This window comes from Ananas comosus, linkage group 11, assembly GCF_001540865.1.
Source record: "Ananas comosus cultivar F153 linkage group 11, ASM154086v1, whole genome shotgun sequence".
Classification (NCBI taxonomy): domain Eukaryota; kingdom Viridiplantae; phylum Streptophyta; class Magnoliopsida; order Poales; family Bromeliaceae; genus Ananas; species Ananas comosus.
In genome coordinates this window covers 12,221,584-12,243,957 of record NC_033631.1, presented here as the reverse complement: position 1 = coordinate 12,243,957, position 22,374 = coordinate 12,221,584, and the positions used below count along the sequence as shown (strand labels likewise).

Genomic DNA, 22,374 nt, shown 5'->3' with positions numbered 1-22,374 from the left:
TTAGTTAATTTTAGATTGAATGAGTTCTAATCCGGTTTAACACTGTCACAAAAATTGGATCCGAGAAATGCGGATTAGCTGCACGGACTCAGATGTTGAGTGTATAAAAAAGTTAAGCGCATAAGTTCAGATAAATTTCGGAACGATATGAATTAAACGCATGAATTTGGAAGATGAGTGGGTCGACAATGTCAAATATATATATATATATATATTAAAAAGAAAAAAGCGCTTAGAAACTTGGAAAAGAGTCTGAAAAGTTGATTGGCTGAGAGAGCGGGGTGCGTCAAAAACAAAAATCAATTAGGACACTACATTTTACGACAATATTTTTCCAACCCACTTGCATGTTCCATCCTCTATATATAATCTTATATATTCATCACCATTTCCCCCTCATTAATATATTCAGAAAAAAAGAGAGCAGGAATAATAATAATAATAATAATATTATTATTATTATTATTATTATGGCGGGTGTAAAATTTCTCGTCCTGCTCTGCACCTCTCTCTTTTTGAACGTGTTCTTCTTCTCCTGCTACTTCCTGATCTCCACCCCGCCCCCGCCGTTGCCGTGGCTGCCTTGGGCTCGGCTGCGGCTCAGCTGGACCCGCGCCGCAGCGGCCGAGGCCGAGGCCGTTGCCGCGCTCGCGTGCTCAGGCCACGGCCGCGCCTTCGTCGACGGAATTATCGTCCACGGCTTCCCCACGTGCGAGTGCAACGCCTGCTACGCCGGACCTGATTGCGCAGACCTCATCCCCGATTGCGCCGCCGACGCCGACAGGTGAGCCGGGGCCCGCCGCCAGATTCCAGACAAAAAGCTACATGAAAAACTTCTCCACAAAAAAAGACAGTCTAATTAATAGTTATTTTATTATAACTTTAATATTTTAGCGCATTATATACGATGAATTCTAGATAAGTGACAAAGAATTTAATAGTTTGTATCTGAGATTTTAAATTTAAATTATAATTGATTTATATTTTCAGAAATAAGCAAACAGATAACATATCATCTTTCTCGCTAAAAAAAAAAAAAAAAAANTTATGTGATTTTCCGGAAGAAAAAAAAAAACAAATCGCTCTTTCTGCCATGCAATAGACAAACGAATAAAGACTTTTATATTTAATTAATATTAAATTTAAATTTTATAGTCTATAGTTGATAGTTTAAAAAACAGTGAATAGATTTTAAGTAACATATATTACGCGATTTTATAATTTCAATATTATTTGATTGATAATTAATATGACAGAAAAAACCTCTTCAAAAAGGAACCGCCGCCCGGGCCGAGTGGACAGCCGCAGCCGCCGCGTTAGCCCCTACTCCAGACGCGTTAGTCCAGGCCGCATCGTCCGCAACGTGAGCGTGCACCCCTTCGGCACCTGCTATTAAGGCAGCTGCTTCCGTGCCGGCACCGGACTCGTGCGCTCGCGCCGCTGCCGGAGCCGGAGCCGGCGACGCCGCGCCCAGGTCGACTCGGCGTCGGCTCGGGTTCCGTCGGTGCCGTTGCCGCCCCCGCCCCACCTCTAATCCTTCATCGTCCTCTTCTTCTTGTGCAAGTTTTTCTCTCTCCACGTCTCGTCCTGCTCTTTAAAATGTGGGCGGTATTATTAATAATAAGGACGAGAGAAAAAAAGACTTATATAATTACTCCCCCTTTACCACTACTTATATAATCTAATATATATCTCCTACCTTGGTACGTTCACGCAACCTTTTTATAACAGCATTTTACATCACAGGATTAACTAAAAACAAAAACTGCGAGGGGCGAGAGAGTCGGTTAGTTGAAAAGTCTGAGAAAAGGTTCAAAGATTCATAGGTGATGAATAGTTGATATGACCATTTCAATTTAGATTATTCTTAAATGGTTCCTCTCAACTTTGTTTATTTTGATTTATTTCTCTTTTCTTACTTTGAGTGCTTTTTAGCTAATTAAGCTAGATGCTTATTTTATTTAATATGCTGAAAATTTTATAAAATTCTAAAAAAAAAAAAAAAGACGTTAGTTTTAGTAAATATCACAATGGTTGGTAGGTTATACGATTATTAGATTTAATAACTTACTAAACTAAAAATAATACAGGATGAGTTGATGCTACGTACCATCTTAATTTATTACGTACGTGTCAATAGCCTCATGTCTTGCGCAACTAGGAGTGCTTAATGCAAGATGGTCCATAACTTTTTATAAATTATATTTACTAGTTTTCTTGCACTGCTGATCAGCACAAATCAAATTTCCTTTGTTTTGTTTTGCATGTTCATATTGTCATGCTCTAACACTAGAAATCTCGATTATTAGTCAAAACTATGACTTTAGAATAATCAAAGAGGATTAAGGAGACAGGTAAATGTGGAGTAGAGGACACGGAAGTGCGAGGAAGCGAAAATAAAAATAGCTCTGCTCCAATTCTATTCAAATTTGTGTTCGTCGTTTATCTCATCATCGTCTGCAGCGGAGATCCACTGTTCTTGGAGCCCTACTGGCGACGGCACGCTGCGGGAAGCACCATCGTCGTGTCGGGATGGCACCGCATGAGCTACCGCACCACCAACGGCTACATCTCCGTCGAGCTGGAGCGCCACATCCGCGCTCTCCACCGCGCGGTCGGAAATGCTGTCGAAGAGGACAAGTTCATCGTCTTCGGATCAGGATCCACCCAGCTGATCAACGCCCTCGTCTACGCGCTTTCCCCCGACAACGCCACCTCCCCCGCCAGCGTCGTCGCCACTGCTCCCTACTATGCGGTTAGCATGCACTTTTTCTGATAGTGATGGATCAAATGCATTTAACTTGCTCTAAATTAATCAGTGTATAACAATTGGATTTAATGCATGCATTTATCTCTTAATATCAAAAAGAGATATGTTAATAGCATAACCCTGAATATAGGCAATGATTAGATAATTCTAACTAATAATCTATAGGCTACAATTAAGCCACCCAACTGTATGAGACAATGAGCATCATCTTAGACACATACATATCTCGCCCTAGAGAATGAAGATTGCCTCATCTCAAATGAGAATAACAAATTAATAACACTACTCGTTTCGGTATAATGCAGTTGTACAAATCACAAACCAATCTCTTCGACGGTAGAGAGTACGAGTGGAAGGGGATTACCTCAGAATGGATTAACTCGTCGTCGGTGTCGACGACAAACTTGATCGAGTTTGTGACGTCGCCGAACAATCCTGACGGGCTCCTGCACAAATCAGTTCTCGGGGGCCAATCGGTGATCTACGATCACGCGTACTATTGGCCTCATTTCTCGGCAATCCCGGCCCCTGCTGATGAAGATGTCATGCTCTTCTCTGGCTCCAAAACATCTGGCCATGCTAGCAGTAGGTTTGGGTATGTATATATTCTGTTCACTTTTAATTATTAGCCGTAATACGTAAATACATTGTCAAAAAGACATTAACATTTGGAAACTCTTCTTAAAAAAAAAAGGCAAAAAACAAAAACAAAAAAAATGTGGCTCATAAATTTTTGTTTTCAGTTTCTGAACAAACACCATAGAATAGATGTATAGAATGCAAACGATCCACCGTCTATCTACTTGGTCATCTAATGACATAAGATATAGGGAAGTTCAGGGAACCAAAAAGCAACAATTTACCAGTATCTTTTTTAACTAAATTATGTTCTACTAATTTAAGGCTCTTAAAAACCTAGTAACTAGTCTAATTCCTTTTTATGAAGGTGGGCACTGATAAAGGATCAGAAAGTATACGAGAAAGTTGTGCAATACATGCAGGTGAATACAATGGGAGTGTCGCGAGATACTCAGTTAAGAGTTCTGCAGCTCATCAAGGTGATCTTAGCTGAGATGGAAGGAAAAGGAGATATCTTTGAGTTCGGGTACAAAACACTGAAGGATCGATGGCGCAAGTTGAACGAGGTCGTATCCTCGTCCAATCGCTTCTCCCTCCAACAAATCTCTCCTCAGTACTGTACCTACTTTCAGAAGATGAGAGACCCTTCTCCAGGTGAACTTATATATACCATCCCTACAACACAAAAACAAAACAAAAGGACTCTGCAGTACCCTTTTCTTGGTTTGGGCTTCTGCTGATTACCTAGAGTTGTTAGAAGAAGTCCTTGCATTCAACATTTTCATAATAATCTCCCCAACAATTTCCTTTTAGAGCTACTCATCCCAGCTTTTCACCATAGTAAAAGGCTGAGGACTTTTTTTTAAAAAAAAAAAACCAAAAGCTTAACTTCTGTGTTTGAGTAGAGAAGCTATTTCAAAAACCACTCTAAGCATGCATTAAAATGAATCTATAATTAGACATACCACTTTTGTGCTGAATGAGGCTGACGAACGTTTTTGGTGGCAGCTTATGCTTGGGTAAAATGCGAATTCGAGGAGGATGAAGATTGCGCTGAAGTTCTCAAGGAAGCAGGAATAATTTCCAGAAGCGGAACGATATTCGAAGCCAGCAGCGGATACACTCGGTTAAGCCTAATCAAGACACAGGACGACTTTGATTTGCTTTTGCAGAAGATGGTGGCTCTAGTCTCTAAAGGGGGTGTCAGTTCCATTTGAATGATGTGAATCTACTTTATGATCTGTGTGTGCAAAAAATTTACCATCGCCAGTGATCAACAATACATTAATTACACGATAAATTATAGATAAGAAAACGAAAGGGAGTTATTGATTTAATAGTATAATCTAACATATAAAAATAGTCAAAGAGTTAAATCTAACGACGGAAAACTCGATATCACCAAACACTTGGTGCTATCGATAGTATTCAGGCTGAACTCTCTCTCTCTCTCTCTCTCTCTCTCTCTCTCTCTCTCTATATATATATATATATATATTATTTGTGTGAAAAGTTCTTGAATCTTATAGTGCCACGCTGATAGATGGTGAGCATCGCAGCTATTTTTTGTGTGAAACATGTTCACCTAATTAAATTCAGTTCATGGTTGGTTAATGATTGCAATATATTATGCATGTTTTTCCATTCACAAAGAATATATACAGCCAACAGTAATCTCCTAAATAGAAAACGTTAATGTTGTGGTAGTAGGAGCTATTGATTGCTATAGAGATTCCAGGGTGGGAGCTGGTTTTTTCATTCATGAGTTTGGCCGTACAGATTCAAGCATCAGATTGATCAACACTCACTGGAGTCTTAACAAGCTTTTGATGAACTAACCGAAATGGTATGAGTTGAATACTGTACTCAATGAAGTCTCAATTCTTTGCTTTCGAGGCTTGCTAAAAGTTGATTATTCCAATCATAGGTTGCGCACTATTTTAAAACTGGTAACTGGGCAGATGTTAGCAACATTATCTCAGAACGGCCTGGCTACATGTAGTTAAACATTCACACTGACAATTAACAATGGCATCAAGAGGAACGGGCTGAACGGCATAAATGGTGCACGGGACGGGAATGCGATGCACAGCAGGTTGGTGGTGAGGACAAGTTGCCTTGAATCCACCCCAGCCGAGTAAGTGGGTGGCAGTGTTATGCCAGCTAAGCAAAACCAATCCCCTACCAAATAAGAACTCCAATAGTCACCTACAGGGCAGTTTCACGACGCCGAGGAGGACTACTAAGTCTGATTTAGAGAGGGAATTTAACCATAAGCTTAAGAATACAACAGAACAATAAGGTTTGGGGACCAAACTGTAACTTATGATCTCTAATACAATCACCCAGAGTCTGTACACATCCATAACTCACTATACCACTTATCCAGATTGCACAAACAGTTGTCAGTAGATATACATAATAACTATTATCTGCCCACAATAAATCCATATTATATCAAGACAAATTGGTTGGCATATTTCAATTATTTCACAACATACTTGCAAGACCACCTGGATCGAGCATTAATATAAAAAAAATATAGAGCATCTAAGAAATCAACTCTGCCTTGAGTCTTTTGAAAATCAGCATGGCAAATAAGTTGATTCCTCATCTGATAAATTAACAACATAAGCACGAGATCCATGAGAAAGGTAGCATATAAACATTCGTAATATTTCTACACCAATCATCAGAATTTCAAATGTCATTTGGCCAGAGTAAAATACTCTCTCAAACAGGACAATGCAAGTAGAAAGATTCAGACCATGACTAGATCCATGCTTTTGAACTCCATCCTATAATACCAACACCAAAAATCTTAAAGACCAAGACTTAACCCATGTAATTTTTCAAAGCTCAGTTAGACAAAGTTAACTAACCACGAAGACTAGCAAGGAAGCACTTCCCTCTTCACTACGGAGCACATTTCCCAAGTAATAAATTAGTGGTTCAGCATATCAATCTATTCCATATATTTTCACCGTAAGCAGCAAATTTAGACTAGAACAACAATAATTGCTCAAATCTCTTCCAACAGCTTTACAAAAATAAAGAAAGACAGAAAGAAAATCCTACTAGAGCAACAGGACTACTGTGTGTTTACCGACATATCTCAAAGCTTATAACAAGTGTTGATCAAACCCTACCTCAGACAGCTGGAAACTTAAAAAATGCAAACTGGATATACCTATGAAGGTATATCTCGCAAAAATTCAGGCATTTGATGACAGTAAAATCCTCCAATATGTTGAATCTGAAAATGTCATGCAAAAGTGAAACATTTACCATTTCCAGAATACCCATGGTGCCAATTGATCCAAACAGGTCTAGCTTTCTAACAGTAAGAGGAGCAACAAATCAAAAGAAATTCCGATAGACACACCATTCCTCTAGAATTTGAACACTTAGAATGTGTGAAGAAGCATTACAGAGACTAGATGACCCTGGTGGCAACAGTCTTTAAAACATGACTGAGAATTCAGCAGGGTTACCATACTTATTGCTTTATGCTATCTACTTGGATGGACCAAAACTTCCAAACTGATGTAAATACTCTTCTCCTGAAGCAGAATTTAAGCAGATCACTGTACTGTAAAAGGAAATAACAAGGACTTACAATTACGAACTTCACCTATAAAAGATATCGTTTTAGATGTTTAAAGAACTCACCGATAATTACCGAAGCACACAAAAAGGGAATCTAGCATCAGGGAGAAAGAAAGAAAGAAATGATACCAAATAAAGATTTTATACATATACATAATATAGAATCGAGTAAATTACACTAAATTGAGCAACCAAACTGTACAGACAACATAAACAAGCGCAAGCAATTGATCAATAATAAGCAACCTAACACCTATTTACCACAAATACGAGCACAAACTAGAAGGAATGGATCACATACACCGATGATCCTCAGCAGGGGGGCGGCCGTGCACGGCGATCAGATCTTCTCCATCTTGTCGGCCTTCACGACCGGATTGGCCTTCGCAATGGCGTCCTTCCCAGCTCCCCTGTAATCGAAGGGGCAACCGTGCTTCTCGAAGTGCCTATGCGCGGAGCAGAAAACCTCTCCGCAGCGGCAATCGAACCCCATGAGCCCCACCTTCTTGTTGCAGAAGCTGCAGCGGTTTTTGGGCTTCTTCGAAGCCGAAGAAGCCGAAGCTTCCACCGATGGAGCCCCTTCTTCTACAGATCTATCGACCTTCACAGCTTCATCGACTTGTACGGCGAGCTCCTTCGCCTCGATGGTTGCGGCAATCGCGAGGGCTTCGATCGAGGCCTTGGATTTGCTCAAGTAGTGATTTTTGTAGCACTTGGAGCAGAGATTGTTGGTGGCGGGGCTTCCGAAGAAGCCGCAGTTGTTGGCGCAGAGGATCGGGACGTTGGGGGATTGGAACTCCGTCTCCTCCGCCTCCCTCTTCTTGCTGTCCTGCTCCATCTCCGTCTACGGCGATCGAGAAACCCTACTCCTTCGCCCCCGATCGATCTACCACCTCGATTCCCTGCTCGCGAATCAATCGTCGGAATCAAACCCTAGACGAACCAAATCGTAGAACCCGTGGCGGCGTGCGATCATCGCGAAGCCACGATCGCGATTCCTCTTCCTCAAAGCGAGATCGCCATCGAGATCTCTCGGAGCATCGCGAAGAAACCCCACCGATCACGAGACACACAGAGAAGGGAAAAAAAAAAAATAAAAGGATTCAACCAACCTTATCGCGTGTTTCTTTTTCTTTTTTTTTTGTTTTTCATTTTCTCTCACCCACTATTATTTGTCCTCTGCAGAAGCCAACAACGTAGAATCCAGCGGCTGAGATTGCGTGATTGATCCAATGGACGGTCGCTTGCTGCTGTAGTGAATTTCTTAGCGTAAATAATAAGCACACGACAAGCTTAAATAGAGTGGACATGTTTATGGAATAAAACTTATAAAACTTATAAAACTTCAGTGCCCCCAAAAAAAGCACATACACACACACACACACACACACACACACACATATATATATATATATATATATATATATATATAACAATGTATTATATAATTCAAATTTAACACAAATAAATTCAATAAAACAGATAAAAATATCCAACTGAATTCCTGTACAAAAAATTGGAATCTATTTTGATCTCAACTACTAAGTTTTTTGTTGTTTGGGAAAGATGTTCTAGTTCAATGTATTGAGTTTTGCCGAGCTAGAACTAAGAATTTGAATTGGGATTAGCATTTGCTTTGTTCGAGCCACTTTGTGTGTGTGTGTGTCTTAACCTTGGGCTCCCATTCTAGCCCAAAGTAGGCCCATGATAGACATGGGCTCATACCAAACTTTAGGGTTCGGGCTAATTAAACTTGGCCCACAAATTACTCACCCAGAAATTGAAATGGGCCTCAACAACGTAATCCCACCGGGTCACTGAGAAATCTAGAGCTCAAGCTCAAATCTCTTGGCCCAAGACAACCTAACTTTTTTGAAACAAAAAATATTCTAGAAATTTGTTCTAAAATTTTTTTTTTCAAAAAAAAAAAGGAAAAAACAAATAGCTCTTACAAACAGATTTTCTTAATTTGAATTTGTTTTCTTAAGTTTTATTAATACTCGAGAATAAGTTTTCTTAAGAAAGAATATTTCTTTTTGGGCAGTTTTTAATAGCCGCTGTTCTCACTAAAAAGGTCTAGATTGGTTTAGGCTTTGTTCGTTTCTTTGTTTAACATTCGTCGAGGCTACTTGGGTTGGGCCTAATTGGATCACAATGGGACTATTTTGGGCCAAATACAAAGGCCAACAATGCCATTGGATATTTACTTTTGTTTGTTTGTGTTTGGGCTTTTTCTATTTTAAGACAAAGCCCACGAGTATATATGGTGGGTGATGAATAAGAGTTACAACCTTTTTTTTTTTTTTTTTTCTTTTTCTTTCGTTTTGTTAATCGAGTCACCGAACGGGTTAGGTTTGATTAGAACCAGGTTCAACCGATCGATCCAATCCGGTTCGAACCCAACAACAATAATGGTTCATGGGGGTCCACATCAGAGAACCAATCAAGCATGCTCACATGCATCCTCTATAACACAAAAAATAAGTTCTCTACATGAGCACTCGAAGATAAGAGCTCTCAATAGCTGCAGAGCCCCACCGCACGTGTGAGCTCGATTAAGTACATGTCAATAATTAAGCAGTGATATATATGTATATAGCTCCTTAATGACTTTGTTGGTAGTTGTAATTGGATCTATTCGTGAATATGTTATGTACACGCATACAAGTACGTAGTACCTATACACCTGTTTTAATTATATTTGGGATCAGATTTTAATACTTGCTCTCCTTGATAATAATATTATCAACTTGTCCCTGAAGCTTAGAAACTGAGAGGACTCCGCGGAAGCTGCATGCGTTAAAGAGATCTTATGTGTTTGATTTTGTACACGCGCGACGACCACCATTCTATTCATTGATTTTCACTGCAAAGTCGATTTAGTTTACTATATATCAATTTCGGTGATTTTGGTTAATTACTATGGCTCTAAAGTTGGGTACCAGTTAGTAGCTTCATTTCCTAGTTACTGGCCTACTATATAGTATGGTAGTTAATTTTGAAATTTTCGCCAGACATAAGCTAGAATATTATCGGTAGTAATTGAGTTTCAGTACTATCGTTAAAAATGACTTGATCATGTAAAATTAAGCTCGAATACTGCAATAATATTTCGAGAGACAAATTAATATATATGCAACAAGTTCCTACGGCGGGGCTTGTAGACGATCGATCCGGTGCCGAGCTCAATACTCAGTGGCACCTTGGTTTTCTCATTGAACATGAATGAATAGATCTACTACCAGAGATCGAGCTACTTGTACATAATTGTACACTGGCTTTTGGCATTGGTAAGTGAATTAAGCTTGTCCCATGTTGGGGTAGTTGATGGATTTGACTACATATGTATACAAACACAAAGGTGTACATGTGGGTTTGCATGCATGTGCTTAGGGTTTTATTTAATGTGAATAGGGGTTTCATTGAAAATGTGAAGCTTCTTCTTAGTTGGTACCACACATGGTTTGCCCCCTTTAGGTCAAAGATGTCCCAATCCATACATAGAAAGTATATATATATATATATACATACATCAAGAAGGGTGGGTTTAAAACCGGCCTTAACAAAAAAAATACCCACTGGAATTGAAATCATTCTAGTTCCTTAACTCGTAAGGATAGAGAGTACATTGGTCACGCATTAAGTAAATCAGCTAACAAAGGAGCAAATTTGTCCATTGTCTCATGCATATATCTTTTACTATATTATCAATTACATATCACATCTATGTTTAAGTCAACAAATTAATCACTGTGGGTTTGCTGTATATATATGTGTGTATTCTACTACTTTATCAGCATGGGTATTTCTTTTTTTCATTTTTCTATGGTTTATGTTAGGTATTAGCAATTACTAGTGCTTTCTATTGTAAATAATGTGAAAAGTGTTGCTTAATATATTACAGTGCTTCGAACAATATGTCGAGAAAAGATTAGTTAACTAGTGAGAAAGAAAAAGTGTCTAGTCCAAAAGCAGCAATAAATTAAAAATGAGGTGTGTGTGTGTGTGTGTGTATATATATATATATATATAGAGAGAGAGAGAGAGAGAGAGAGAGAGAGTTGAGCTAGAATACTCTCAAAAGTATCATGAAGATGGTGCTTTGAGTTTTTAGTCATTGGATGGAGAGATGTGAGGTAGAGATGATGGTGGTAGGTAGTGACAGATGGAATAGTGTTTGATCCAAAAACTATTAGTAATCAAGGAGTAGATCCAAGGATTAAAAACTTAGAAGCACAAAGGGTTTGGTGCTTTTAAAAGTATTCTAGCTCAATTTGAGTATTCTAGCTCAATTAAACAACTTGAGTACCCAATTCCCCATGGAGGAGATTTAAAGAGAGAGATAGAGAGAGAGAGAGAGAGATAGAGAGAGAGAGAGGTGTAATTTAATAATCTGCTACCATTTACCTAGAAGGCTTGGAAATTTGGTGACATTGGTAATGAAATAGCCAGCAAATTAATTAATTTAGACAATGTAGAGTTCCAATGTCTAGGCATTACTTGCCATGGGCTTCATATCCATTACAAAAACCCATGACATTTTTTATTATTCTCCACCTCCCTCTCTCCTCCTCCTCTCTCTCATGGTAAATAAATGAAGTATTGCACGTATATTAATCTCACGTAATTAAGTAATATATGAAGCAATTAATAGACTAGGACAACATTGTCTCATCTCAATGCTTAAGCATCTCCACTAGCTATAGATTCCTATATCTTAGCTATTAATTTTTTAAACTATTTTTTTTAAAAAAAAATGGCATTGGGCTCGAGGCATACATTTTGTGTTAATATTGAGGCTAATAAGCTCATGATGAGAAATCTAAGGCCACTAATAAAGCATACGCATAGGCCATTTGTCTTGTCTACACTTTAAGAAGAGCCAAAAAGAATCTTCTTATAATAAGATACATTAAAGCAAAGTAATTACTCTATATATTCAATTAATATCCAAAACCCTTTATGTATATCATTGTTAAGAGTGTGCTTTAGATAACCCCACAATAAAAAGAAAAGACAAATGAATTATGATACAATACAATAATAGCTAGTGCTTTATTGTCTCGAGCACTTCTCCCCAATATGTCACCTTAATTTCTTAAGCAAGAGCTCAAAACCCAAACATTAATTAAATCCAACTTTATAATCACTTCGTGGTTCAAAATATTAAGTTAATTTGTAACGCACTAAAGAGAAGAAGAGTACAAAAAATTGAGTCCTCAGCCACAGCACTTTGTCTCTTATTGGCAAATAAATAAATAAATAAATAAATATATATATATATATATATATATAATATTTCACCCTTGTACTTTCTCTCTCTCTCTTTTTTTCTTTTCCTCTCTTTTTTATGTTCTCTTTAATTAAATTCCCAGTTAGTTTATCAACAAAGGTGGTTTTGTCACATGCATTAGGAGCATTGGTTCCTAGGTATATTTGAGTACACGGCACCTTATACATGGAACTTAGCTAATTGCCTCCTTTTTGTCACCGTAAAATCGTCAATTTTAGGCCTTCTTTTTTTTTTTTTTTGTTTTTGTGTTTTGCTCTGTCCTTTGTTGTTCTAGGGGCAGTGTCAATGGAATCTTAAAATTACCATTTTTTTTGTTAGTTACTTAGAAATTTTGATATAACATTTGTTTGATGAAAATTAAGAGTTGGTGTTCATATATATGTATGGGCTAGCGTTCTAAATTTGTATAAAAATTGTATTATTCTTACTAATAATTTGGTTGAAAAATTATGAGAGAGTATCTTTGAACTAAGTAATATCTCCAAATCGAACACATTCTAGCGTGAGCCACAAAAATAATAATAAAAGCCTCTGGATCAAATCCTAATCTGAAACCACGCCGAATAATTATGTCCCGGCACTGAACCAATTATGGCCCAATAGTCTAGTCGCAATCGTAATCGTAATCGTAATCGATCAGTTTTCTGCTTGCGACCACAAGTAATCGATCAGTCTTCTGCTTGCGACCACAAATCAACTTAGGGCCCACCGTTCATTGAACCACCGGAAACCACCATGTCCCTCAGTCCTCTCGAATTCAAATCGGTTTTAGCCCAACTTGCAATACGGTAAGTTTCAAATGTCTGCCTTTTTTTTCAGAAAAAAAAATAGCAAGCTAGCCGTCTCATCTGTTTTTTCAAAAATAAATTTAGGTATAAAGGTGAAGCAACTAAATTTTAAAATTAAAGTATCGAATACTAACCTCAAATACCAACTATTAAATTTTTTATCACTCGCTCGCGTTAGAAACGGTCGGTGACATGTATTAATATCAACCGCGTTACGTTCACATAACGGGAGGCATAACACGGGGAGTTCGTTGCATCTAATTGGATACGATGATCCTAGGTGGGGCCCATTAAGTGGAAACGGCCACGTGGACCCTCGTGATCCGCAAAGTTCTCGCCACGTGGTACTGCACCAGTGGGCGACAATTCGAGCGGGACAAATAAAAGCTAGTTGTTAATGTAAATGGTGTTATTAATGTATTATTAATGTATTATTAATTAATGTATCATGCATAGTGTTTTTAATCAATAAATAGATTAATAACAGGATAATGTACATAGCGCCACTCCGGATCGTCTTAAATCTTGTTAAATTTATCATATAACTAATTTTAAGTAAAATGTGTCCATAGAACTCTTAAGTTTGCTTTTGCCAATATTACAATTGATCCTAAAATATAATTTTTTTTGAACTTATTTTTTTCTTCATCAATTTCGAGCTCTAGTAGGTTTTATGATCTCAAAAGCATTAGGTAATTGAAACTTTCTCATCTCTGTAACGCAATCTTGTTGCAATCTATTGACTTCAACATCAAAGCGCGATTTCATAAGTGTAAGTGATTCTCAAACAACTTAAAAAAGTGTATATTTTGCATGGTTGGTCGTATCAAGTAGTTTAAAAATTAATCTCCAATCACAAAGATTATTCCACAATAATACAAAGGCAAAGCACGTGCAATAGGCCCGTAGTACAAACCGATTGAAATATACAGGAATTAGGTGAAAATGAAAGAAGAGGAAATTTTCCAATTTTGTCACTATTCAAAGGTCACATTATTTTCTTCCACTAGCTTATCTTAACAATTAGTATTGTTAATTACTGTTCTAATTAGTGGTTGTGGGAACTGTAGTAGTTAGCTTGGTCCCTCTCTAGATCTCTACACAAGCTTCAGATGGTACAGAGGAAGGTGAGACGTCGAGAAGGTGGGGCGACTGCGACTCCCGACGCACGTGGGCACAGCCTAAATCCGTCCGTGTTTGCCACCTCCAACCCAGAAAGATACTAATCAGACGCGTCTGAAAGAGACGCATCTGCTTCACAGTTCAATTTTACCTATGAATCATAAAGCACAGTTAAGTGTTATTTGACGGTAGGAAAGAATTGCGTTACCGATCAGCTGTAAAGATCATTTTTAATTGAGTTATTATTTAATAAAAAAGTTTAAAACTATTGAATCTTCAGTGTAGAAGGCATAGAGAGATGCTAATATGGTACTTTTAGCTTGATTATGTTATTGGAATAGCATATCTATTGAAAAAAAAAAAAACAAATATAATATCACTCAACTCTCCGAGGCTACTTAGTTATTTTTATCAAGCACGTCAACAATTTCTTAAAATTCTAGAGCAAAGCGTAGAACTCCGAACTCGAATATGGTAACCGGAAAAACTCAATACTGGATGCCCTAGGCTACTCTAGCAACAACTGATCTGAAAAAAAAAAAAAAAGAGAAAAAGAAGAAAGAAAATACAAGTTATTAATTTGTTAATAAGGTAAAAATCTCTTTTTTTAAGTCAAAATAATTAAACATCAGATCTATGTGAGTTCATGTGCAGCTGATACTGAGCTGGCCTAATAGTGAGAGGTAGTACCAAATGACCTTTTGTGGGCATGCATTTGATGTGCTCCTGTGTCCATCAGGTCGATATATATAAATATATATATATATATATATAGAGTCATTAATGTAGCATAACATTTTGTAAGTTGCTTTGTCACATCTTTGATAGAGTATTCCAAGGCAAGCATTTAGATATTTTCCAATTGAGAGGCTTATAAATCCTCCTATGTATATATACACCTTTTAATTTTAACCTATCCTCACAAGTAGTTCATGCATGGTGGAATTAATTAATTACGAGAAACTATATTGCATGTATACATCAATAAATTCAAATGTGGAAGGTATACGTACTAAGAATACTTTGTATGGATGGATAATACTTTTGACGTGCATCACATATTCTCACCACTAATTAATTTGCATTGCTAAACAATGCTAACTTCTGTATATCGATATTCAAATTAACATACGGCTAATTAATTAATCCCTAACCATTTTTGAGTGATCACAATTTGTTCCAAGTAAGTCTCGGGTTGAAGCTTTAAAAACAAAAATCGTAGTCTCAGAACGATCATTTGTTTCTGTCAGTGCATGCGACACGATTTATCTAATTACTGCCATATAATGGATGTTGTATAACGAATGTATTATCATTGCGATAAAGAGAGGTAGCAACAGCATCCTGCTACGAAGAGGACTCTGTAGGTTGGCGATGGAGCAAACGAGAACGTCGATGGACCCACATGCCTCCTCCATTGAGCTCGGCGAAAGCTACGGAGATGGGTGAGTTCCAACCATATACATATCTATCTATCTATCTATCTATGCATTCATGCGTATGCCCCGCAAGTTCTATGTACTCGTCCGTAATGTAGCTCCCCATGTAACAACCAACTATTACGCAATAACTCGTGGGCATGATTAATTTAGCTTGTTTGATTAGAACGTTGATTTGATTAATTAATTCTCTTGCTCTTTTCTGGTCCCCCGAGTGTAGGGATTAGTCTTAATTAAAGATTAATATCGAGGCCATTAATTAATAAGCCTTTTGATTCTCTTTTGGAATATTTGAACGTGAGCAGGAAAGCGATATTAACAAAGTTTTTTTCCACCAGTAAGTAAATAAAATATTAAATCTGATCAAATTCAGTCAATTCGGTTCGAACAATAATGAGGGTTCGGACGAAGAATGCCATTTTTAGGGACCGTCTTTCCGAGAATGCCCTTTTCCCTCTTTTTTTTTTTTTTTTTTTTTTTTTTGGGAACTATTCCGAGAATGCCCCTCTACTTGGTGCCTCTTTTATCATTGTACGCGCGTGTGACAATAATGATTTCCAATTTCAAATTGAAAAAGCAACATCAATTAATACCCCATAAATTTGTGCTATCATACAAGGAAAAAAGGAACATGATCATCTAATTAAGGAGCTCAGCATGGGACCATATATAGAGTTGTGTCATTATACCATTTTGAGAGGGAAAAAGAAAATGTAATAATAAGTAGAAGATTTAATTAAGTAGAGATTTTGGAAATTAATCTCCATCCATTCTATGGATCCTAAAAGGAACTTTCAAGCTTAATTTAGAAATTGTTGCTAAAAATGGATGCCATTTTGTTTTTAGTTCATTTTGAGAGTACGTAGGGCGATCTATTTGATCAGTAAAACTATTTTAGAAATTATAAATGTCTCCTTTTGGATTTGAGGATTGTTGAACAAAAAAAGTAAATGCCCCTCTTCAAAATCAAAATACCCATAGTACGTAGTTTGCAATTTGCATAGCAGGATACAACTGTGGATGCAAATTTACGTGTCCGCTTAACCCAGCTATGAACTAGAGAAATGTAAAAAGTGATACCAGCTCAATGCAGAGCATCGAGGGTACCTATTTTACGCACTCTTTACTCTACAATAATCATGAGCAAACTCGTCATTCAAAATACAATAGACGAGCAATTTTACTGCTGAGCGGAGGATGGATCGGAGTCATCTGACACTTGCCTATAAATCTCTCTGATGCACTACTACTATTTGCTTGTAATAATGCACTGAAAGCCACTCATAAGGCTGTGATAAGTCTGAGCCCGGATGACCTACATCTGCATGTCCTTCTTGGCAACAGATAAGGGTGGGTTTAAGACCACCAACAGGTAGGTTATTTTGGGGCCCACCACATGATGCCAATTCATTTTTAAACAGTAAGCTTCTCTATGTCATGGCTTATTACAAGGACCGGGTGATGACATTGTCACTCAACTATTCCCTCAAAAATGGGATAAAAAAAAAAGAGAAGGAAACAATAGTGATCCCCCTCAAAAATGGGAGAAAAAAAGAGAGAAGGAAACAATAGTGATCCCATTTTTGGGTTCACGCCTAATCTTTTCACATACATAACTTGAGGAACTTATGCAAATATATATATATATATATATATATATATATATATATATATATATATATATATATATATAAAACGAGCATGCTAAATGTTTTACTCATATTTTTAAAACTTATCTAAAAATGTGAGCAATTCGACTTCAAATTTATAACCTCGGATACTAACTATCAAGGCTTTTATCACTTGTGATGGCCGGTCACAAAAATAAAATAATTCTTTTTGAAGTCAAAGTATATTTAAATCAAATAACTTAAAAGATTAAAATTTTAAAATATTGAAAGTCCGATTTAAAATTGTTCATAATCCACATAAATTTCTTATGTTTTTACCTTTTTGGAAAAAAAAAAAAATTTATATTTTCAAATAAGAAAGAAAGAACGCTACTGGACATTGCTTCCTTACGGCCGCCATGATAATTAGAATTTTGAGCTAAGGGAATCACCCGTCGACAGCAGTTTAAAAATCTTACACAAAAAATTCAAACTAGATGATTAATTAGGACAAATTGTAATTAATTTACTTCGATGTTAAGCTCCGTAGTTGTAGGAGTAAATTACAATCCGACGAGTTAAAGTGATTCCCAATCTTAAAATAGGAAAGGTATAGGAACCTGATTGGGTGCAGTCAAATAGGTATGTGGGCCATTTGCATCCTAGTGCATTGGGATGGTCAGAACAGTACACAGTAGAGAATTGCAATTTGCAAAGACCCTGGATAGTAAATTCAGGTGATATCATCCAAAGCAATAAAATCAGTGATTCAAAAAAGGCAAAAAAAAAAAAAAGGACATATAATTGTACCAATCAAAATTTTCCTCCAAGCACAATTGAATGAAAGGAAATTTTTGGATCGACTTGTTTGTTATCTATTAAGATGAGAAAAACACTTCAAATGAAAGAGGCCATAAGATGTAGTAAAATGTTTCTTAAAAAAAGGGATTTGGAACTGGAGAAAAATCATTATATATTATATATATAATATGTACAGGATATACTACTCTCACTAAACATAGCGGAAAAAAGAGGAAGACCAAAAGGGAACACTATCTATCCATACATAATACAATGACTGATCAAGCTACAGGGGGGAAAAAATTTCTCATACCATTTCACAAATGGTAATTAGTTGAAGTTTGAGGAGCAAGTTAATCCTTCTCCTCTTTCCCTTCCTTGAGGCTCATCTCCACACCGAAGCTCCCCTCCATCGAGGCCGCGGGGGCCGAGCTTGCGGAGTCCACCGTAGACCCCGCCTGAATTTCCTTAAACATCGCCATTACCTTCAGCATCGTCGGCCGCCTCAGCGGCCGATCGTCCAAACACGCGCACGCGATCTTTAAATGCTCCAACAACTCGAGCTCGAGGCTTGGATCCTCCCTCAATAGTTCTGGATCGAACACTTCGCTGACCCTGATCTTTGCTTTCTGCTTCACCCACCCGACCAGATTGTTATCCCCGAAATCGGACGAGTCCGTCGGCTGCCGCCCCGTGAGCAGCTCGAGCAGCACGACACCAAAGCTGTACACATCGCCTTTGGTGGTACACCGGAAGCTCTGGTAGTACTCCGGCGGGACGTATCCTGGCGTGCCGGCGAGAGTGGACACGCTCAAGTGCGTGTCCATCACGCTCATCAGCCGTGCCATTCCGAAATCAGAGACCCTAGCTTCCAAATTCTCATCAAGAAGCACATTGCTCGATTTCATGTCACGGTGGATGATATGGGGGATGCAGTTGTGGTGGAGGAACGCTAAGCCTCTGGCAGCCCCCACCGCGATCTTCCTCCTCATCGCCCAGCTTAGTTTAATCCCCGACTTCTTGCGGTCGTGTAGAACGTCCTCTAAGCTCCCGTACTTCATGTACTCGTAGACTAATAGCCGCTCCTCGCCGACTTTGCAGTAGCCTAGTAAGGGGACTAAATTCCGGTGCTTGATCTTTCCGATGGTTTCCATTTCGGCTGTGAATTCGCGGTCCCCTTGACCGCTTACATGGATCAGTTTCTTAATGGCGACAACGCTCCCGTCTTTGAGCTGGGCCTTGTAAACGTCACCAAAACCGCCTGAACCGATGAGGCTGTCGTCGTGGAATCCATTGGTGGCTTCGAGAAGGTCTGCAAAAGTGAGTTTCTGAAGTGGCTTTTCGAATGTGGCGAGGTTTATGTTCAATGCATTCGTGCCGGAGAGCTTCCAGTTGGAATTGGCAGTTCCGGATTGAGATCGGCTGTCGATATAGACATCCCGGGAATTGTTGCTGTTATCCTTTTTCTGCCTCCTCCTTGTTTCTACAGCGATTATGATTAAGCCGAAAATGCAGAAGAGAGAGAAGAGAAGCCCCATCGCCACGCTCCCTGCTAGAGAAGCCCGACGATGAGACGTTTGATGTTCGTTGCTTGCATTAGGCCCCGAGTTTCCTCCGCATGGAGGGAGAGGGAACCCGCAAAGGCCCGAATTGTTCTCGTACCGATATCTAGGAAACGTTGCCAAAGAACCCAACTCTGGAATTGACCCGTTCAGCTCGTTATTTGAAAGATCGATCTCGGATAAGGAGAGCGCGGAGAAGGACGGCGGAATGGGACCCTCGAGGGCATTGTGGGAGAGATCGAGCACCGCTACGTGATGCAAATTCCCCAAATCGAGGGGGATGAGACCCGAGAGCAAATTGTGGCCGAGATTGAGGATCATGAGGTAGTACATGTTGCCGAGCTCTTTTGGAATATCACCCTGTAGCTGATTGTAGGAGAGGTCAAGAAAGATCATGGACCCATTGTTGTTGAAGGTGTATTGAGTGCTCCCGATGTAAACCCTAGTGAAGTTGCAGAGCTTCTTGCTCGGCAATCGGTTCAGATCCTCCGGCCGTATACCCCCGAATTCCAAAAGACTACCGGTGCCGTGACATCGGCTACTCTCGTCGTTCCTTAAGTACACATACCTCTTTCCTGTGACCAATCCGACGGCGATGTTGCCTGATTGCTTGGCGAGGGTCGGGGGGATCGAGCCGTTGAGCTGGTTATTGTTCAGGTCGAGCCAAACCAAACTCTTGCAGTCCCCGAGCTCCGGCGGGATCGGGCCGGAAAAGGAGTTGTTCCCGAGCTTGAGGATTGCAAGATTGCCGAGCCTTCCGATCCACGAAGGGATCGGACCGCTCAACCGGTTGCTCGCCAATGAGATCCAGTTCAAACTCGAACAATTGCTGAGACCCGGCGGGATGTTCCCGGCGAGGCCATTATAATCGAGAATGAGGTTCTCTAGGGTTCGTATGCTGGAGAGCTCTGCAGGGATGGTGCCATCGAGTAGGTTCTGCCACATGATCAGATCTTTGAGCGAAGCGAGGGCTCCGAGAGAGCGGGGAATCGGTCCGGAAAGATAATTGAGGCTGAGATCAAGGGAAACCAAATTGGAGCAGTTGCTGATGGAGTTGGGAATGCTACCGCTGAAGAGATTGTTCTGCAGGTAAAGCTCTTTTAAGCTAAACAGAGGACTAGGACAAAGAGACGAAGGGATCGATCCGGAGAAGCTATTCGAGCTGAGGTCAAGAAGCTCGAGTGTGGAGAGCCTGGAGATCGGGTCTGGGAGGGTTCCATTGAAGCTGTTGAAGCCGAGATCGAGGGTTTTGAGGTTGGACATGGAGGTTAGGGTTTGAACGGGGAACTCCCCGGAGAAGTTGTTGTTGGAGAGGATTAGTGCGGTGAGTGAGTAGCAAGAGGAGAGGTCGGGGGGCAGTTTACCGGCGAAGTGGTTGTCGGAGAGGTTCAACACGGCGAGGCTCCGGCACCCGCCGAGGACCCCGGCAGCGACCTCGCCGGCGAGGTCGTTCGAGGAGAGATCCAGGTACTGGAGCGAGGAGCAGTTGGCGATCGCCGGGATCCCGCCGGAGATGCGGTTTCCGGCGAGTTCCAGCCGCCGAAGACGGCCGAGGCCGGAGAGGAGCCACCGGAGGTCGCCGTCGCCGGCGATCTTGTTGTAGGAGAGGTCGAGCGCGTCGAGGGCGAAACCCGCGTTGCCGGGGGTCTCCTTCGCGGCGGGGTCGAGACCGAGGGAGTTCCCGGAGAGGTTGAGGGCGCGGAGGCCGGGGCACGCTGCGGCGAGCGCGGCGGCGCCGGCGACGGAGCCGCCCAGGGAGTTGCCTGAGAGGTCGAGCTCCGAGAGCCGCGCGCCGCACCTCGGGGCCGGGACAACGCCGGCGGCGGTTAGGGTTCCGGTGAGATTGGCGCCACGGAGGGCGAGGATCTCGAGGGTGGGGATCGCCATGAGGTGGTCGGCGACGGCGCCGAGGTCGGCGCCGAGGAGGACGCCGTAGAGCGTGATGGACGCCACGCGTCCGCCCTTGCAGCTGACGCCGGAGAAGGAGCACGCCCCCTCGCTAGGGTTCCAACTCTGGAGCACGCCAGGGTTTGGGAGCGAGCTCCTGAACGAGATCAACATCTCCAAATCCCCACCTCTGCTCAATCCGACCCCCAAAAACAAAAGCAGTAGAAATAGAAGGGAATCCATAGAATGGTGTAGTGTCTCTCTTCGATCCCTTCTAACAGTCGCTAGGGTTCTCATAGGGTTAGGTTTCCACCATTAGAGGACCTCGAGGAATCGTAGAGAGAGACAAAGAGAGAGAGAGAGAGAGAGAGAGAGAGTAAAATGTTGGGAGTGATGAACAGGACGAGGTATTTATCGGGGAAGCGATGGGAGCGCACCAGCTGTGGGTGGTGTGAGTTCTCACATGGCATGTACCCCAACTAATTAATTAATTTAAATTTAATTTAACTATTAGGATAATGTAATTATTCTTTTTCCCCTGTTTTAGTTTAAATTTCCGAAGCACAAGCACCCAACCAATTCCCACTTTCGAACGCGGTTCTTCCGATCCAACGGTCAGCGTACAGGAACTTTCGATCGGACGGCTAGGATTTGCTATCAGGGAATGCTATGCTCGAGGCTTGATCACGTGTGTTACGGTTCGATTGCTTTGTTTTTACGTGGAATGACTAAACTACCCCCGAGGAACGGAGAACGCGCCGGGTCTCGTGAGGGGTAATTTGGTCAGAGAGGTAAGCAACAAGAACGGGGTCGCGGTCCAAACGTGCGGGTTCCGTTTCTTCGAGAAGTTTTATTTTTATTTTTATTTTTTATTTTTATTTTTATTTTCGGGTCTTTTAAAATCTACGGATCCG

At 40.3% G+C, this 22,374-nt stretch overlaps 3 protein-coding genes and 1 long non-coding RNA gene across 4 annotated transcripts; 1 reads left to right on the top strand and 3 right to left on the bottom strand.

Moving 5' to 3' along the window:
- On the top strand, positions 465-4,664 carry LOC109717407 (tryptophan aminotransferase-related protein 3-like). The gene is made up of 5 exons (XM_020243186.1): positions 465-784; positions 2,464-2,755; positions 3,076-3,365; positions 3,717-4,003; positions 4,358-4,664. Exons 1-5 carry the CDS (start codon positions 471-473, stop codon positions 4,564-4,566), a joined length of 1,392 nt encoding a protein of 463 aa, XP_020098775.1. The 5' UTR covers positions 465-470; the 3' UTR covers positions 4,567-4,664.
- LOC109717409 lies at positions 2,168-4,409 on the bottom strand. Its single transcript, XR_002218181.1, has 3 exons — positions 4,315-4,409; positions 3,135-4,204; positions 2,168-2,745 (listed from the first exon to the last, which is right to left on the bottom strand). It is a non-coding gene; the product is annotated as an uncharacterized LOC109717409 (long non-coding RNA).
- On the bottom strand, positions 7,059-8,225 carry LOC109717408 (zinc finger A20 and AN1 domain-containing stress-associated protein 6-like). Its single transcript, XM_020243187.1, has one exon. The coding sequence runs from the start codon at positions 7,794-7,796 to the stop codon at positions 7,299-7,301; it is 498 nt and encodes a 165-aa protein (XP_020098776.1). The 5' UTR covers positions 7,797-8,225; the 3' UTR covers positions 7,059-7,298.
- On the bottom strand, positions 18,159-21,874 carry LOC109717390 (systemin receptor SR160-like). The gene has a single exon (XM_020243158.1). It carries the CDS (start codon positions 21,755-21,757, stop codon positions 18,365-18,367), a length of 3,393 nt encoding a protein of 1,130 aa, XP_020098747.1. The 5' UTR covers positions 21,758-21,874; the 3' UTR covers positions 18,159-18,364.

Bases quoted from the DNA above. Each gene is read 5' to 3' on its own strand.
- LOC109717390 (XM_020243158.1), bottom strand. From the start codon at position 21,757: ATGAGAACCCTAGCGACTGTTAGAAGGGATCGAAGAGAGACACTACAC.
- LOC109717407 (XM_020243186.1), top strand. From the start codon at position 471: ATGGCGGGTGTAAAATTTCTCGTCCTGCTCTGCACCTCTCTCTTTTTG. The intron at 785-2,463 runs GTGAGCCGGGGC...CATCGTCTGCAG, and splicing joins TGCGCCGCCGACGCCGACAG to CGGAGATCCACTGTTCTTGG. The intron at 2,756-3,075 runs GTTAGCATGCAC...GGTATAATGCAG, and splicing joins CCACTGCTCCCTACTATGCG to TTGTACAAATCACAAACCAA.
- LOC109717408 (XM_020243187.1), bottom strand. From the start codon at position 7,796: ATGGAGCAGGACAGCAAGAAGAGGGAGGCGGAGGAGACGGAGTTCCAA.